This window comes from Neoarius graeffei, chromosome 3 (assembly GCF_027579695.1).
Source record: "Neoarius graeffei isolate fNeoGra1 chromosome 3, fNeoGra1.pri, whole genome shotgun sequence".
NCBI classification, from domain to species: Eukaryota; Metazoa; Chordata; class Actinopteri; order Siluriformes; family Ariidae; genus Neoarius; species Neoarius graeffei.
Window position 1 is genome coordinate 79,443,622 of NC_083571.1, and position 19,462 is coordinate 79,463,083.

Genomic DNA, 19,462 nt, shown 5'->3' on the forward strand with positions numbered 1-19,462 from the left:
CTGTGTAATAAATATGCCAATTTGTTCTGTACATGTCACTCTTCCAATCAAAAACAAGTTAAAATTCTTCTGTCTGAAGAAAGGCGAAGGTTAATCATACAACCAAGGAGAAGTGCGCTCGGATCGTCTGTTCAAAACTTTTTGCTCTTTCAGTATTCGTTTATTACTTTCATGACAAAGTACAATGTCCTTAAGCATTTATTTACAGTTATTTCCGAGCCCCCGAGCTTTTATTACAGTGGTGCTTGAAAGTTTGTGAACCCTTTAGAATTTTCTATATTTCTGTATAAATATGACCTAAAACATCAGATTTCTACACAGGTCCTAAAAGTAGATAAAGAGAACCCAGTTAAACAAATGAGACAAAACTATTATACTTGGTCATTTATTTATTGAGGAAAATGATCCAATATTACATATCTGTGAGTTGTAAAAGTATGTGAGCCTCGAGGATTAGCAGTTAATTTGAAGGTGAAATTAGAGTCACATGTTTTCAGTCAATGGGATGACAATCAGGTGTGAGTGGGCACCCTGTTTTATTTAAAGAACAGGGATCTATCCAAGTCTGATCTTCACAACACATGTTTGTGGAAGTGTATCATGGCACGAACAAAGGAGATTTCTGAGGACCTCAGAAAAAGCGTTGTTGATGCTCATCAGGCTGGAAAAGGTTATAAAAGCATCTCTAAAGAGTTTGGACTCCACCAATCCACAGTCAGACAGATTGTGTACAAATGGAGGAAATTCAAGACCATTGTTACCCTCTCCAGGAGTGGTCGACCAACAAAGATCACACCAAGAGCAAGGTGTGTAATAGTTAGCGAGGTCACAAAGGACCCCGGGGTAACTTCTAAGCAACTGAAGGCCTCTCTCACATTGGCTAATGTTAATGTTCATGAGTCCACCATCAGGAGAACACTGAACAACAATGGTGTGCATGGCAGGGTTGCAAGGAGAAAGCCACTGCTCTTCAAAAAGAACATTTGCTGCTCGTCTGCAGTTTGCTAAAGATCACGTGGACGAGCCAGAAGGCTATTGGAAAAATGTTTTGTGGACGGATGAGACCAAAATAGAACTTTTTTTTTTTTAAGATTTTTTTTGGGGCTTTTTTCACCTTTATTGGATAGGACAGTGTAGAGACAGGAAATGAGCGGGAGAGAGACACGGGGAGGGATCGGGAAATGACCTCGGGTCAGAATCGAACCCGGGTCCCCGGATTTATGGTATGGTGCCTTAGCCACCTGAGCCATGACACCCCAGACCTTTTTGGTTTAAATGAGAAGTGTTATGTTTGGAGAAAGGAAAACACTGCATTCCAGCGCAAGATCCCATCTGTGAAACATGGTGGTGGTAGTATCATGGTTTGGGCCGGTTTCTAAAGGGTTCACAAACTTTCAAGCACCACTGTACATGACCTCACCCAGCTCAAGGTTTAACTGTTTTTAACTACTTATTATTAGGGATGTTAAGGATGTGATTCTCCATCACTGAGGCCGATGCGATACGATGCGCATCTTGATGAACTGCCAACAGTCCAACACAATGAAGATACATACAACTACCAATGTAATACTATACAATTCACCCTTATTGTGATGCTGTGCAATTTGATTCAACGCAATGCAAAAGAATATGATGCTATGCGATTCAGTATGGTAGCTCTTACTCCTGCATGATGAGCCTCCCTGCAATTTGAAGAGGATCCGGCGAGAAGGAACTTATTATTTTTGAAATCCCGCTGGCACTATGACCAGAGAGCCACAGGGTCTCCCGTTCTCGAGTTGTGTAATCTCGTGTGATTCACACAAGCACGCAACTGACTCGCGCTCGAGAAACTAGGTGCATTCAGCTGCTGCACAGCGCTGACTTCATGCGGTGCATGCTGGTTAGAAATTTTGTCTGACTGCATGACAGGGCCAATGCCTTCAGTATTTGGCTGGGTACTTAAAATTACTAGCACATTGCGTTGTGGGTAACTGAATAGAACGCATTGACGTCAGTGAAAACAAAGGATTGTCATTAGAGAAAGTATCTTGTAAAGACTGTAGAAATGTGCAGTTTATTTATCCCCAAATAAATAAATAAATAAATAAATAAATAGGACCTACGGGAGGAAAAGTACTGCATATGTGCCAGGTTGGGTTGAACAGTTTAGTGGATGTTTTATTGCATTAAAATATGTGGCTTGGTACGAGACATGGGTGCAGTAGCATGTAATGTGTGTTGTTGATGTGTGTTGTTGTAGTTAATAAGCTCTATGAGCTCGATAGCAGAACACTGTTTGCCCTCGCTGCTGCGCACACTGTTCGACTGGTACCGGAGGCAGAGCGGCACTGAGGACGAGTCCTACGAATACAGGCCCAGATCTAGCACCAAGTCCAAAGGGTAAGTGTACACGTGCTTAAGTGTGCGCACACCCACAAGATAATCTCATGGAGGTAATTTTTTTCCATTTATCTCAGCATTTTTCATTTTGTGCTATTAGGTAAACATTTTTTGTTACATTTCACAATTTTAACCTCGTGTTTTTTTTTTTCTTTCTCCTCCAGGGACGAACAGCATCGGGATAAAGACTACCTACAAGAGAGGAGGGACTTAGCCATAGACTTCATTTTTTGTTTAGTTTTAGTAGAGGTTTTGAAACAGGTAAAGTGTGTGTGTGTAAAAGTTTGCTTTAGGTTTGCCGTTGGCGTACACGTTTATCAGACTCCATTTTAGCCTTGTGCCATATAGGGCTATGAGAAAATGGCGATATACTTGAGTATCATGATACTGTATTGATTTTTAAATAATGGTTATAATATGTAAATATTCGTGGCAGACAGTGCTTCATTTAGTGCTGTTTATACTCCCGAATGGCTAGATGGCAGTGTTGTAATCTATCTTCAGCTATTTCATAAACTAATGTACGATTCACACGGGATAAGTATTACCTATGGACCTCTGGTAATTCGCAATTACCCCTGCACCTCTGTGTTATTGTGTGGCGCATTCGGACGGGATAAGCAAAAGTCTGTAATTCACTGAGTTTACAGACATTGTGACCGGATGTGTCGTACATTAATGGTGCGTTAATAAGGTAGGATGAAAACACAGTAGGCATAAGAATAGCACTGTATCCAAATTAAGAGAGGGGAAACGCATATGATAGGGATGCAGTATGTTTGCTCCACGCTCTCAAAATGAGAAGGCGGGGTCACTGCGGATGAAAACAGTCTCGAGATGGCAATGTAAGTGAACAGGCAGTTTATGGCGCTGTTTACACATAGCCGGGTATTTTGCTAAACGAACATTTGTCTTCCCTCCGTTAACCAAAATATCTTCGTATTGCTGTGTCATGGGGGTTAGCGTGGCTCCTTACCATATGCTGCCACTAATGTTCGAACTACGGGGGTACTCGGGGGATCCGAGATCCCCTGAAACAGACATGAGATCCCTTGAAAACATGATTTGGGAAATGTTGGGGGGTCTCTAAAATATTGGCAAAATGATGTTTATTGACATAGCAATCGTGTGTAACGGGAAGCATTTGCATATCCGAAGTGTTGTGTTTACATCAAAGATAAAATAAACCGATATGACAACGACTGCTGCTGCCAGGTGTGTTGAGTAGCCTGACTTTTTTTTTTTTTTCTTGCGTGTGGTATCATTGTTAACGCGAGGTTGTTTTTTGAACATGCCAATGCGGACACGATTTCCCCTGATGAGTTATGACTTCAGACGCGATGCGTGTGTGGAGGTGTGGAGTCCGCGTGATATGTGCGTAAGATAGGCTTCTCATGTGTTTGGAGATCTGCGCTCTGAGACAAGCGCAAGCCCCCCCCCCAAGGGAAATAAAGGGACCCCCCCGAAAATATCGGCATAGTTCGAACACTGGCTGCCACACAAGCCATCCAGTTGAAGATTCTTCATGCTTCTTGGAGTTCTTCTTGGAGCTGTTTCTGCTTATCTGGTTCAAATATGGGATAGGCCTACTACCACTTGCCCTGAAATGCCGTTTATCAAAATTTCGCCCGTATCCTCCATTATTCACTCCAGAAAAGTACAAGAGACGCGCGTTTAATAATTACAAACACAGACATGCGCATTCACACGGGACTTGTATTACCACTGGACGTCTGTGTTTTGCCGAAATGCAGTAGGTAATTCGCGGCGGAATTATTACTTGGCAAATTACGGACATGGCGCATTCGCACGGGACTAAGAACTCAGACATTCTCTGTAATTATTCTGAATTACCAGAGGTCCACAGGTAATACTTATCCCGTGCGAATAGGGCTTAAGACAGGAAGTCGTGTTGGGGTACAATGCTAAAGTTAGCATTAGCAAACCTTGGTGACTAGTAACGTTACCACCAATGCCAATACAGTTCGGCGATGTAGTGTCGTTGTTCCCCCCGATATAAGTAAATGTTAATTTCTTTGTTCAAATTGCACAAAAATAGTGATAGTTATAATCGTAACCCCTGTATCGTGATGTGGATCATATCGCCAGGTTCTTGTCAAAATGTTGTAGTGTTCTGGTTGGTGATAACACTGTTTTTGTTTTGCTTAGATTCCTCTTCATCCTGTACCAGATGCATTAGTACATGAGGTTCTTAACTTGGCCTTTAAGCACTTTAAACACAAAGAGGGGTAAGTAGTGCACACATCCACACTCTCGCCACACGTCCCAATTCCCACATCTCACTTTCTTCTCAAGTGGCTCTAGAGTGTGTGTGTGTGTGTGTGTGTGTGTGTGTGTGTGTGTGTGTGTTAACTTGCAAACTCATTTACATTAGAGACCAAACTAGACAAACATAAATGTCACTTCACTTAAGACATGGTACAATAATATGAGAACCTTCACTGATTTTCTAAAAGCTGTATTTGACCCAACATGGCAGTGGGAAGTCGGAGCTCGTAACGATGTCATTTTCATCGTCATAGCTTTTAACAAGTGAATATTTGTACATACAGTATTATACATTTAAGAAAACTCTCTGAGCAGCCATGTTGTTCAGAGTTTAGGAGACCTTCCCGAGTTCCCAAATAGGAATTCTGAGTTGTTGAAGTATTTTCTTCTCATCTCATCTCATTATCTGTAGCCGCTTTATCCTGTTCTACAGGGTCGCAGGCAAGCTGGAGCCTATCCCAGCTGACTACGGGTGAAAGGCGGGGTACACCCTGGACAAGTCGCCAGGTCATCACAGGGCTGACACATAGACACAGACAACCATTCACACTCACATTCACACCTACGCTCAATTTAGAGTCACCAGTTAACCTAACCTGCATGTCTTTGGACTGTGGGGGAAACTGGAGCACCCGGAGGAAACCCACGGGGAGAACATGCAAACTCCGCACAGAAAGGTCCTCGCCGGCCACGGGGCTCGAACCCGGACCTTCTTGCTGTGAGGCGACAGCGCTAACCACTACACCACCGTGCCGCCAGTATTTTCTTTGTTCGTGAATGTTAATGGAGAAGTACAGAAAAGGCCAGAGAAAGCTACACTGTGTGTTTGTAGACCTGGAGAAGGCATACGATAGAGTGCCGAGAGATGAGTTATGGTATTGTATGAGAAAGAGTGGAGTGAATGAGAAGTATATTAGAGTGGTGCAAGACATGTATGAGAACAGTGAAACAGCAGTGAGGTGTGCAGTTGGAACGACTGAATGGTTCAAGGTGAAGGTGGGACTCCATCAAGGATCTGCTTTGAGTCCTTTCTTGTTTGCCATAGTGATGGATAGCTTGACGGACGAAGTGAGGCAAGAGTCGCCATGGAACATGATGTTTGCAGATGATATTGTGATATGTGGTGAAAGGAGGTTGAGTTGGGTTTGGAGAGATGGAGGTATGTGTTGGAATGAAGAGGAATGAAGGTGAGCAGGAGCAAAACAGAAATGTGTGTCAGTAAGAATGGGGATGAGAGTGTAGTGAAGATGCAAGGAGTAGATGTAAAAGTTGGTGAATTCAAGTACCTGGGGTCAACTGTGCAGGAAAATGGGGGCTGTGATAGTGAGGTGAGAAAGAGAGCACAGGCAGGGTGGAGCAGTTGGAGAAGGATTTCGGGAGTCATTTGTGATCGGAAAGTCCCAGCAAAAGTGAAAGGTAAGATGTATAAGACAGTAGTGAGACCAGCTGTGATGTATGGATTGGAGACCGTACCCTTAACGAAGAGACAGGAGGCAAAGTTGGAGGTGGCGGAGTTGAGGATGTTAAGGTTTGTGATGGGAGTGACAAGGTTGGACAGGATAAGGAACGAGCACATCAAAGTCAAAGTGAACTTTGTTAGTCAGACCATGTAACAGAATTACACAGAGGATTGAAATTGCGTTTCCCCAAACTCCAAATGTGCAGTATTTATAAAATTGACACACAACTAAACATAAAAGTGCACACAGACATCAACAGATAAGCAAATTAACACAACATATAGACAGACAGTGGGCATACAGTTCCCAGAATATTCACAGTGATCCAGAAATGTAGTCAAGTTTCAGGTAATGTAGTCCAGAATTGTAGTTTGAGGTAATGTAGTTCCAGAATTGTAGTTCCAGAATTGTAGTTCCAGAAATGTAGTCAAGTTTGAGGTAATGTAGTCCAGAAATGTAGTCAAGTTTGAGGCATGTTACTGGGGTGCAATAGTACAAGGGTGCAATAGTACAAGGTGCAGAATAGCAGCATGTAGAGAGCTTGGGAATTAAGCTAAGAGAGATGAGACGGAGATGGTATGGACACATCCTGAGAAGACATGCAGAGCATGTTGGAAGGAGAATGTTGAGGATGGAGCTGCCAGGCACACGAAAACAAGGAAGGCCAAAGAGGAGATACATGGATGTGGTGAGAGAGGAGGTAGAGAAGGATGCGGAAGACAGGGAGCAATGGAGACGAAAGAACCGCTGTGAATATATATATATATATATATATATATATATATATATATATATATATATATATATATATAAGTGCTGTCAAAAATGTCGCGTTATTAACGCGTTAACTTGACTCAATTTTAACGGCGATAATTTTTTTTATCGCGAGATTAACGCTCTGTGACATGATGCCACGCCCCGCACAGCCAGAGTCCTCTGCCCGCCCCCGAAGAGCCACGGTGCTCGGCTTAGGTTTCGTTTTCCCATCGGCGGCTCCAGCCCCACTTTGCAGTGGCTGTGACAAGACGTGTTATGTTCTGCAATAAAAAAAAAAAACACATTGGTACAACCAGTGTTCGAACTATACCGATATTTTCGGGGGGTCCCTTTTTTTCCCTTGGGGGGGGGGGTGCTTGCGCTTGTCTCAGAGCGCGGATCTCCATCGCACGCTCACTTCGGATATGCAAATGCTTCCCGTTACACACGATTGCTATGTCAATAAACATAATTTTGCCAATATTTTAGAGACCCCCCCAACATTTCCCAAATCATGTTTTCAAGGGATCTCATGTCTGTTTCAGGGGATCTCAGATCCCCCGAGTACCCCCGTAGTTCGAACGGTGAGCAAGCCCATTCACTTTTTTATGCTGATAAGAGAATTACAATGGTTTTTCATGTGACAAAAATGTGCGATTAAATTGTGATTAATCATGAGTTAACTATGACAGTCGCGACATTATCTCATCTCATTATCTCTAGCCGCTTTATCCTTCTACAGGGTCGCAGGCAAGCTGGAGCCTATCCCAGCTGACTACGGGCGAAAGGCGGGGTACACCCTGGACAAGTCGCCAGGTCATCACAGGGCTGACACATAGACGCAGACAACCATTCACACTCACATTCACACCTACGGTCAATTTAGAGTCACCAGTTAACCTAACCTGCATGTCTTTGGACTGTGGGGGAAACCGGAGCACCCGGAGGAAACCCACGCGGACACGGGGAGAACATGCAAACTCCGCACAGGAAGGCCCTTGCCGGCCCCGGGGCTTGAACCCAGGAGCTTCTTGCTGTGAGGCGACAGCGCTAACCACTACACCACCGTGCCGCCCGTCGCGACATTAATCGCGATTAAATATTTTAATGGCTTGACAGCATATATATATACACGCGCACACACACACATATATATATATAATGGCTGGGAAACCACTACAGCTTGCACCAATTACAGTGGCCCCATTGTACCGAATCTGCATGTCTTTGGACTGTGGGGGAAACCGGAGCACCCGGAGGAAACCCACAGGGAGAACATACAAACTCCACACAGAAAGGCCCCTGGCAGCCGCGAGGTTCAAACCCGGAACCTTCTTGCTGTGAGGCAACAGTGATTTTACCACTACACCACCGTGCCACTCCTCCTCCTAACCAACGTGAAATTATTTACTTGGACGTGGTCAGAGGTCAGGAATTACAAGTTTCGGCCTCTAGACGAATGCAGCAAAAGACAGCATGCATTGTAAAAGGTGTGTATCTAATTTGTTGACTTGTGTGACAGGTACTCCGGCCCCAACACTGGTAACGTGCACATCATTGCAGATCTGTACGCCGAGGTCATTGGAGTCCTCACTCAATCCAAGTGAGTCAGAATTTCTGCCCAACTTATCTTTCCCTTTTGTGTCTGTAGGAATCTTTCAAGACAAAAGTGAAACCTTTCTGAAAAAACTTCTTGTCCTCTCAGTGTTGGGCTGCTTATGTTATGTGATTTTAATTAAAACATGGTCTGTGTTTTATGTAAATGCCAACCCTAATGGCTCTGTTTAATCCCAGGGCACATTCAGATGAGCTCGCTTGACTAACTGCACAAGACAAACAAAAATGTTCGGCTTTGCGTTACAGTTAATTTCTCACACCATCCGAGTAGCAAACGGATAGCTCGGTCCAGGGCACTCGGAGTTCCAGACACATTTACAGCTGCCGTAATTCACCCTCAACGCATGCTAAATCTCTAGCACAGTTACACAAAGCACCCAGTAATCTAATTTTACTTAGTGCTGCAATAGTAGTAATAAAAAGTGATTTACTGTACGGGTGCACCGTGCCTTTTTTTTTTTTTCCTTTCTTTGCCTAGAACTACTTAATCTTATGTCTATAGCACATAATGTAGTAATAATGAAATTGTTTGTAGCCTGGTGTCTGTGTCTTAATGTGCTAGGATTGGGAGTCTATTGAAAGTAGGTCACTCTGTCGTGTCGTCTTTACTTAGCGGTGAAAGGCACAACTCAACCGCTTGTACACGCATATGAATAAATATCTTGGCTCGAACATCCATAATTTGGTGTTGTGCTGTAATGTGCAGGTTTCAGGCAGTGCGTAAGAAGTTCATCACAGAGCTAAAAGAACTGCGGCAGAAAGAGCAGAGTCCTCACGTGGTGCAGAGCGTCATCAGCCTCATCATGGGCATGAAGTTCTTCAGAGTCAAAATGTACCCTGTGGAAGACTTTGAGGCTTCCTTCCAGTTTATGCAGGTTGGTACACACACACGCACGCGCGCGCACACACACACACAAGCAAGCACTGGCTTGTGCACAGGTGCTTCAGTACCTGGTTAACTGTTGTGATTGCCAGTATTCTAATACTTCCATCACTGTTATTGGAGGAAAAATAAAAGAAAAAACATTTTGCTCTGGAGAATACCATTGTCATGGTGTGCAAATTTAAAAAATACAAAAAAAAGGCAAACACGAAAGACACGCAGAATATTTCCAGTAATGTTGAATACAACTTGAAAAACACTTAACAGTCTGTGGACTCCAGTCAGGTACTTTTAGGTTTGCAGGTTATTCCAAAGAGCATTTTAAACCACAAGTGATGCTGCATTATAGTTAGGAAATATGGGGGGGGAACTTACCCCCTTCCTCGTTTCCTATATTCGGTTATTATAATTTGGCATAAACAACATCCCTAACATTTAGTCTAGGTCGTGACCCCATACAGCTCAAATTGGGTTGCAAGAGAAACTTGGTGTCTTCTTCTTATTATTATTATTATTGTCATCATGCGGCGTCCGTCCACAATTCACAAAAATCACTCCTCCTCCTCCCTGAGTTTTCAGTGGATTTTGATTCTGATTTTGTTTGGAAGATTAAATTGTTCTCATGAAAAACAACTTGGCTAATTATAAACGAGTCTGGTTTCTCATGGGACGGCTGAGTGAGCTACTGTGTCGCTGGCGCACTGGTTTGTCTTATTTATTTCATTTACAAATTAATTAATATTAGAAACACCGCCCTGACTGTAAGAATGGGTTTTGCATTTCGAAGTGTTACCGTATTTTCTGGACTATAGAGCGCACCTGTATATAAGCCGCATCCGCTCTATTTTTAAAAAAATAATAAAAAAAAGATATACAAGCCGCACCGGGCTATAAGCCGCAGATATCTATGCTGAAAAATTAGATATTTACTGCATGTACAGAACGATTTTGTACTGTAAATGTACATGTATGTACCTGAACAGATTCTTTCCGAACAGTGCCTTTTAACACGGCAGCAACTTTGCTGATTAAAACGGAACAGAACCAAGAGAAAATAACCGGTATTTATTTACCTTCATTTCTCCTGTGTTTGAAACCACAAGTCACTTTAATCATCTTCGCTGGATTTGAAAATAATTACCAGTTAGTAATTTGTCGTGCGTGTTCTATCTGCTAAAGATCTGCTAATTCTTCTTTGCATTGATTTTTCGTCTATCTTATTTTTGATTCTACTTCCGGTTAGAGCGCCCCTAGCGGTGGAAGAAAAATCCACAGAATAGCCGCACCTTTGTATAAGCCGCATGGTTCAAAACCTAGGAAAAAAGTAGCGGCTTATAGTCCAGAAAATACGGTACTTCTGACACACCGCATTAGCATAGAAATTCAACAACAAACAAACTTCACCACCGCCTCTAAACAAACTAGCCTTGTGTCTCAATTTGCATACTCGTGTACTATGACTGTTATTGAGTACTAGCGCTAACCGTTTTTGCTATTACAGTTATTGTTCAAATTAAAAAAAATCTCATATACCAGTCTTCTGAATTTTCTAGATTAGTAACTACTTTTGAATGTAAGGTCCATAGTTTTCGTTTAGAGATGCAGCTCAGGACAGCAGAAAGTTTTAAAAAGAAACTGGGCTCTTCAGTGTGTTTGACGCTGTGCGTGAAATAGTTAAACACAAATTTTTGTTTGTGTGCAGGAATGTGCCCAGTATTTCCTTGAGGTCAAAGACAAGGATATAAAGCATGCTTTAGCTGGCTTGTTTGTGGAGATTCTCATCCCTGTAGCTGCTGTAAGTACCTCACTTGCCATTTGTTACATGCTTGTGTAATATAGTGGGTATGGTCCTGAGAACCATCTGCCCATGTACTTTAGACTCAGAACGGTCTACGTAAAAATTTTTATTTATTTTTTTTTTTTGGGGGGGAGGTTGCATTCCAAAGAGGAGCCACAAAATTTCACTTGTGTATCCCAGATGTAAATATGCAGCCTTATCTTTGCGTTAGAGCCATATCCTTACTCCTCATCATACCGATTGTGTAATCTGCATTCTAGTGCTGAATGTTTCACAACTAATGTAGGGGTGCTTTATAGAGCTAATTAGGCTTAAAGGGAAACTCTGGGGAATTTTTTTTTAAACCGGGGCCGTCTTTTCCAATCTGTTTGGGTCCAAATTTTCACTAGGGGGGGAAAAATCAATCAAAATTGGTCCAGTATTGAGTTAGAACGCTGCAACCGACAACCACAAAGCAGCTATACAGTGTAACCCTATGGGGTAAACAGCCGCATCAAAGTAAAGCACTTGTTTTGGCCACCGACAGGCTCATGATGTAAGTGTCTGACAACATGGAAACGATCCCTACAGAGGTAAAGAAACTGTAGAGAATGACTACAAAACGGATCCTATCTATGTCGTCCGACACTTCTTTCATATTGTCGTAATCGGCTAAATATGCAGGCGTAACTTTGGAAAGAGACTTCCTCACAAATTCTGTGCAACTTCTCCTATTGTAAGCATCAGAAAACAGCTCCCATGTGGTAATCAACTACAGACACTCAATGTGGTGCTGTGTCAGAGACGGGAAGAAGACAAAGGTAAAACAATGAGCGTAGAAACGGTCATCTCGTACAGTTTCTTTACAGTAATTGAGGTAAACAGACAGGTGCATCTCTGGAGGGATCCTTTCCATATTGTCACACACTTAAAATAACATTACAATAACGAGCGGTTTATTTTGATGCCAGTGTTTGCCCCGTAGAATTACATTCTGTAGCAGTTTTGCAGTTGCTGGTTATAGTGTTCTAATTCCATACTGGACCAATTTCAGTCATTTTTGTCCCTGGTAAATATTCGAACCCAGAGAAATGGGAAAATGGGGCCCGGTTTAAAAAATCCAGACCTTTATCTTTAAAGGTAGACTGCCTTTCAGATTTTAAGTTTAGATCATAAACAGAATTTTCCCTGACACACCCAGTTATTTTTGTTTAGTGGACCGAAAGCTACTGAATTCAAATCACAGACTTCCAATTTTATTAGTTTTTTTTTTTTTTTAATAGAACAATTAATGAATTTCGGGCCATGTGGCCCTAAATTCTCTGCTTTTTTTTTCTTGCTTCATCATAACCCAATTCAAGCTACTACATCATGCATCACATGGTGGGCTTTCCCTGTTCACGCAAGGCATTGTGGGATACAAATTTGAAACAGGAGAGAACAATGGAGGGCGTGAGTGTGCGAATGAAACGTGAAAGACCAACAACAGTAACAGAAAGCGAGAAGAAAAGACGTTATGTTGCGAAGGAAAGGAAACGCAGGACCAAACTAATAAGCATCGGCCGTTAGCGAGCACCTCGGTGTGATCAGCTGTTCGTTTAGCGACGGAATGATGGAACTGTCAGTGCACAGTCAAGGTAAACCTGTAGATGGCAGTAATGCAACACTGGATGCCAGCTGCTGTAAAACCCAAAAGAAGAAGGAAAAGAAGGTAAACTTGCGCATGTGCACACGGACTTCCTCTGTCTGCTTGACTGTGCGAAGCGACTGATTTTTGTGCACATTATTTGCTCGGGCATTCCCTCAAATTAAATAACTTCCCAGCCACAGAATGGCCTGATAGTTTGTGAGATATTATAGAAGTAAACATATTTATTTTTTCGCGGTGCGGTTTCCATCAAATCCTGCGCTCTGATTGGCTGGCGAGCGGGTCCGTATCCAATGGTACGGACCCCAGTTACGGACCTCTGGCGATTCGCTTGTTCACAACAACAAAAAAACGTAGAATTTTTTTGTCAACGTTTTATCTTTTTTTTTTTTTTTTAAATAAGATTTATTTATAAGATTATCAAAAATCTTATAAATTTTTGCCAGCATTTCTCAGGAGAATAGCATTAATTTTACAGCATGGATAGCGATAACGACAGTGTTCACAGCAAAAACGAGTTTTACTACCCTGAGGAAGAAGAAATCAAATAAAACCTTTCAGGAGAAAGCTAAAAACTGTAACTTACTAATGCCGAGCAAAAACATGGCTGAATCCTGAATGACTCAATTTTTTTAAATAGGGGACTACATAGGCGGCAAAATATAGGTTTTTTTGTTCGTTTTTTTTTTTTTCCTGCCATGGAAGTGCACTTGTATACTGAGGAGGAAGCCATTTGCATTACAGCCGTGAATGAGGATTCAAAATGGTGGCTTGGCTCGGTTTTCCCTTTCGGGCGCTCTCGTTTTCTGTTAGAATTTGGTAAAGAAAAAAATAAATATATTATTTACCAGCTTAAGGTCGGTCCATATGGTGAAATACTGTGACCTATTTTATGCAATTGAAAGGCCGTGTAGCTTTAATGGACAGACTTTCAATTCGGTTATTTTCAGCGTAGCCCTGAATGGAAGAGAAAGATGATTTACATAAATTGTCGGATACAGTGCTGTAAGATTTAGGGGTTTGTTTGTTTTAAATTAGATCTGACCAAATCTCACAAAAATATCAAAATATTTTAGTTAGTCTTTTTAGGTTAGCACTTTAGGTGTAGGCATGGTATTTATTAGTTACAGTAATCATTGTCAGTGGAACAACCTCACAAAGGTGTGTGTGTGTGTGTGTGTGTGTTTTAAGGCTGTGAAGAATGAGGTGAACGTGCCCTGCCTGAAGAACTTTGTAGAGATGCTCTACCAGACTACTTTCGACCTCAGCTCCAGGAAGAAACACTCATTGGTAAATGCACGTCTCCTGCAGATTCTCTCTCGTTCTGGGTTTATGCAGGGATTCTGCGCTACACTCGGCCCCATGACATTTTTTACATTGATAAAACGGAGACGGTCCTGTTTTGAAAAATTGCACTGAATGGCTCCTGAGTGGTGCAACACGAAAGCATCCGGCCTGTCGTCTGGGAGGTTGAGAGTTCAAATCCTGACGATGCTACAGCCTTTATGGCCAGGAGTCCAGAGAGCAAAACTGGCTGTACAATCTGGGTGGGAGCAATCACTAGACAAAAGTAAGTGACTGTGAGTTCATGTGGAAGAGGGCGGACAGCACTTCACTCCGATTGTGTTATGCAGCGGTTTCTAAAGGTGTGGAGGTTGACTTAACGTCTTTGAGGAAGCTCAGGCTCGACCCACCCTACCTGTTTGGTTGCTGTAGTGGGATAATTAGCTTGTAGGTAGGAATTGGAAAGACCAATTTAGGGTTGAAATTTGCACTAAATTCAAGAGAAGCACTTGAGTGTGTTTGTTTGTTTGTTTGTTTGTTTGTTGTTTTTTTGGGGGGATGACACAGTTCCATTAAGCACAGTCAGGCCCTGAATTTGGCTGGGGGGAGATACTACAGTTTGGAACATTTGTGAAATGGCTTGAGAAACACTACCACCACAACATTGGTGTTTTTCTCTTAGCTATTGCTCCTTGGACTACCTTTAAGGCCTCTGCATGTTCTTGCGACAAGGCTTTCGCAGATAGCTTTTCGCAGACAGTTGTAATTTATCGTTGAGCGGGGAGTAATAGGCGTGCGCGATGTTATTCACCGGCACAACGCAAGGGAGCGCGAAGTCGCTAGGAGTAGTTGGTGGGTGTGGTTAGTGGAGTGTTTATTCTCCGGTTACTTATAATGACTACAACTTTTTTTTTTTATAATGACTAGAACTGGAGTCGTATAGATGTACGTACTTCCTCAATCAACCGCTCTTCATGCTGCTCCATCTTCGCTCGTGTTTTTAAAAATGCCGGTCGTGAAAACAAACCAAACCGGGAAAGTAGGGAAGTGGAAGTGCGTGTACGGCGGCTGTAGAGTGGACCAATCAGAGCCATCTTGTCTGCGAGGCTTCTGTGGTGGTCACAATTTTTGGGAGGTGCGCGCAGAGCATCTGCGAAGGTGGGGGGGGCTACGCAGACACTGTCTGCGACGCTATCTGCGAGGACTGCGTTGTCAGCATAAATTGGCCTTTAGACTAAAGAATGATAACTTGATTTTGCCCTCATTAACTGAATATATTCTCTCTCTCTCTCTCTCTCTCTCTCTCTCTCTCTCTCTCTCTAGGCACTGTATCCTCTGGTCACATGTTTGCTGTGTGTCAGTCAAAAGCAATTTTTCCTCAATAACTGGCACATCTTCCTGCAGAACTGCCTCTCACACCTAAAGGTACATCATAACCAGTATAATAAAGTCCTTGTCTGCTAGTTTTCACTCAGTCATTTTCTCAGCTTAACACTAGCATAATGCTTCAAAACGTAGCCAAAGGTATAAAGGGTTGTCTCGTTTTACAGGTTCACTGCAAAAAAAAAAAAAAGACATCTTAGCAAATGACAGCTATCTAGTATTTAACACTTATTCACTGGAGGCAAAACGAATATCTGTGAAAAATAACCAAGACTTTGTTAAAATGTTTGAATTGATGAATAATTAAGTAATATATCATGCAACAATAAATCATGATGCAAATTGGTGATTTAAATTGATGAAATAAAAAAACTATTTGCTATTATGCTGTGCAGTCTTACTTTTTCCTAGCTGTAATTTTTCCTGTAATGGAAAAGAGCTGTTGTGTGATTGACTGTACAAACAGATTTAACAAGAAATCTGCGCTCTCTTTTTAACGGTTGCTGAAAGCAAAAGAAAAGAGAAGCAAATGGAAGTAGTACAAATGTTCATCAAAGTTTATTAAGAAAAGTCCTGTCGTTTTTAACGTATTTAATTTTTAATAAAAGGAACATTTAAGTTAATAGGCTCTTCTGTTTTACTCCAACCCTTACAAATGTGTGTAAATAATTATTGTTGGTTATTAAGAAAGAGAGAAACAAAGGGTTCTTCCCCCATTTTAACAAAAGGAGTATTTAAGCTGACAAAGAATAGGTAAATAAAAGTTGGTGGGTTTTTTTGGTAATAGAATTTTCATTTAATTTTCTTTCAGAAAATATAATGGGAAAATTTGAATTGTGAATCCAGTATTGTGAATCAAATCGAATCATGAATTGGGTGAATCGTAACGTGCCTATTCATAATATATTATAGTAGGTTCTTGTGTATCAATAATACTAACTCCCTTTTCTTTGTATTGCCTTAAATCATGTATGTATTGATATCGTGTAGGTATGTACCCATATTGTGTGTGACTCAAAGCTGAAAATGAGTAGACTGCTGAAGACATTTGATCCATTGTCAAGTGTCGGATCTTTTTCTTGCTTTTTTTTTCCTCTTGATGTAGTGCAGGAATTGATTTTTCCTGATGATTCCATGCTTTAAAATTGACATGATCATTTGCTTATAATTCAGTGTGGTGATTTATTTATTTATTTTCTTCCATTTGATTTTTGGCGATTCCTTGGGAGTCACTAGTTCAATAAGCATTCAATCCGAGCTTATTAGCTTTGCTTCTGTTTTGTACAAGACGTTTTCTATCGCTCCTGGGTTCCGATCCAATCTGGGCTGTTCCTTTCGTGCTGTTTTTCGTGCATGAAATCAAATCTATAGATTCAGTGATTTTAAAGCAGAGTTGTCCTCAGTGGTGGGTAGAAGCTTGTGTAGCCCACATGCTTGTGGTTTGTAGGCTCAGTATGGGGTCTGTAACTTCTTGATTGATCCATGATCTCTCCCTGTTCAGTTCTGCTTTTTCCTGCAGCTATTCTTACACCTTTCTCTTCATGTTCGTCTCCGTCTCCTCCACCAAACCCAGCTAACTGAAGCCTTTGAAATCACTTAGCCTGCTTCAAGTCACCCCATTTACAGTGTCTTTCTTTCCAGCTGTTTATTACTAATCAGGGTTCTCCTTTAGCAGTAACACCACTCTTCCTGCTATAGCGTCTACCGTTATGCTACAATCCATTGTACTTGGAAAATCCCAAATTCCAGTCTAAACGTGTTGCAGTGCTTTGGTTTGAAAAAAAAAAACGGATGCCCAGACAGAGCATGTTCATATTTTTTTAAGGCTAGCCTCTGAATTTTATGAACATTTAAAGGAGAGGTGTAGGATTTTTTTTTTCTGCAATTACTGTAGCAATGAGAAATGACGTACAAGGCAGATTTGTAAATGTTATGTTACAATTCCAAACTTTCAAAGCAGTTAAAACTCCTTCGCAACACAAGCATGAAGTAAAATCAAGTAGGAATTTTTGCAAACGGAAATCTTTTCCTGTTCACCGTGTACGTCTTGCCATGTTGTGACGTCCTGACTTGGAATTGCAAGTTGAATGAATGAATGAATGAATGAATGAATGAATGACTGTTCCAGTGCACTTTTCTGTCCTGTGCTCTATACAATGGATTGCAGCATTAGTGTTTGCATCTTCCCATGGTTTAGTATGGGGGGTATGTACTGTATACATACAGCCTCCTTCCAAACTGCCACAAACCTCTGTGCATGTTATTAGGGCTTAGGTTTATATTTGGTTTGTGTGGGTTCATGTTTGCTCTCTCTAGTTCTTACTATCATCTTTTGTTCTCTTTTTTTTAACACGCATGTTTTCCTTCCACTCATCAAACTCCCCACCCCATCTTTCTTTTTTTTTTTCTTTTTTTTTCCCCCTCCTCTCACAAATTCACTTGCTCCAGATGCCATCAAACAACAGCATCCGTAAGCAGATTGAGACTCTCCAGGTGAGTGGTGGCTGACTGTCAGGGGAGCCGATCTTGCGTCTAGGAGGTCTTCTGATTGGCCTCGTCTTCTGTGTTGACTTATTTGACTCATGGATCATTGTGCTTTGACCCCTTGCAACTTCATAGCAGACTAGACAATCAAGCTTGCTCATGGAAGCTGTGATTATTTGAGTGAGGTGCCCACTTCTGTCATTTTGTAAAGCTTAGTTTTGGTTCGGGCTTTTGAGCTGTGCAGTGATCTGCTATGTAAAGTTCAACAAGTTTAAAAAAAAAAAACCCAGATGTATTCATATGAAGCATTTAGGAGTCATCCAAATTGCCCACAAGTGCACAAGCTCACTCATGGTATCCCTGAAATGTTTGGAAAGGTTGTTAAAGAGAAGTGGGCTTTTTTTTTTTTTAATTGAATCTCGCTGTCTAGTTGTGTCTCTGCAGCTGCGCTGATTCATGCTTAAGTGCGTGTGGGTGGTCGTGATGGACCTGGGGTGTAGGAGTTGTTTAGTGTGTGTTGAACAAGCTGTAATGTGTTAATCAAAGGCTTATTTGCAGGGGGTTTATAGATTTTGTTTGAATTTTTATTTCTTCGAATCATCCCTTCCTAAGGATCAATAGAGTTGTGTTTAAAATCATCAGTGTCCTTGGCTTAAGTTCAGTCATATTAACGATGCCTTCATGCTGATCCCCAGCTGTAACAGGAATCTGAATCATTAATGCATGTGCTGACGATTAGTTTGATTTCAATAATTCAGATATTTGACCGATTTTATATATTAAAAAAATTGTATAAACCTGAGATCTCTTCTACTCTTGAAAGTTTACATGTACGTCTTGTGTTTTTAGAACAAAGATCCCAAAATGTCTCGTGTAGCACTGGAGTCCCTCTACAGGCTGCTGTGGGTTTACATCATCAGGATCAAGTGCGAGAGCAACACCACCACACAGAGGTACCGGTAACACGGCCACGCCGTGAAGAAAAACTTATTAGTTGCTTCATGAAACAATCTGTAATGTTCGAGATGATTTAAAAAAAAAAAAGAATGTTTAGTGACACTTAGAATTGTTCCAGAGTATGCAGAGACCATTAAGCTCTTCTTCTCTCGTTCTCTTCTAGTCGCCTCCTCAGTATTGTTTCAGCACTTTTCCCCAAGGGCTCCCGCAGTGTGGTACCCAGGGACACACCACTTAACATCTTTGTCAAGATCATTCAGTTCATTGCTCAGGTAAATTTGGAAACGACAAAATTCACATCAAGTCATTCTTAACACTCGAATCATTCTCCGTCGTGTTGCCTGGTGATTTAGGCCAAATCCCATTTCACCCCTTGGACCAACCCCTTGGCCCTTCCCCTCCATTTTGCGCGTTCACGTGAAGGGGTAGGGGTATCCCAATCCCAGTTAACACGGAGGGGTAGGGGAAGGGGTAGGGCTTCTGTACCCCTCCAAACGGAGATTTTCCTGGAGCTGACTCCGAACGAAGGGGTTTGAGTG

General features: G+C 41.7%; 1 protein-coding gene across 11 annotated transcripts in view; it reads left to right on the forward strand.

Annotated features, from left to right (window-relative positions):
• Positions 1–19,462, forward strand: part of fryl (furry homolog, like) — a 230,625-nt gene that overhangs the window by 140,816 nt on the left and 70,347 nt on the right. For 8 of the 11 annotated variants that reach the window (XM_060917412.1, XM_060917413.1, XM_060917403.1 and 5 more), the window contains 11 exons: positions 2,246–2,385; positions 2,550–2,646; positions 4,555–4,634; positions 8,413–8,493; positions 9,214–9,382; positions 11,093–11,185; positions 14,007–14,105; positions 15,423–15,524; positions 17,931–17,975; positions 18,816–18,919; positions 19,087–19,195. In XM_060917412.1, coding sequence (XP_060773395.1) covers positions 2,246–2,385; positions 2,550–2,646; positions 4,555–4,634; positions 8,413–8,493; positions 9,214–9,382; positions 11,093–11,185; positions 14,007–14,105; positions 15,423–15,524; positions 17,931–17,975; positions 18,816–18,919; positions 19,087–19,195 — 1,119 coding nt within the window. The remainder of the gene's footprint in view (positions 1–2,245; positions 2,386–2,549; positions 2,647–4,554; positions 4,635–8,412; positions 8,494–9,213; positions 9,383–11,092; positions 11,186–14,006; positions 14,106–15,422; positions 15,525–17,930; positions 17,976–18,815; positions 18,920–19,086; positions 19,196–19,462) is intronic. The other 3 variants (XM_060917408.1, XM_060917411.1, XM_060917414.1) reach the window with 1 other exon arrangement.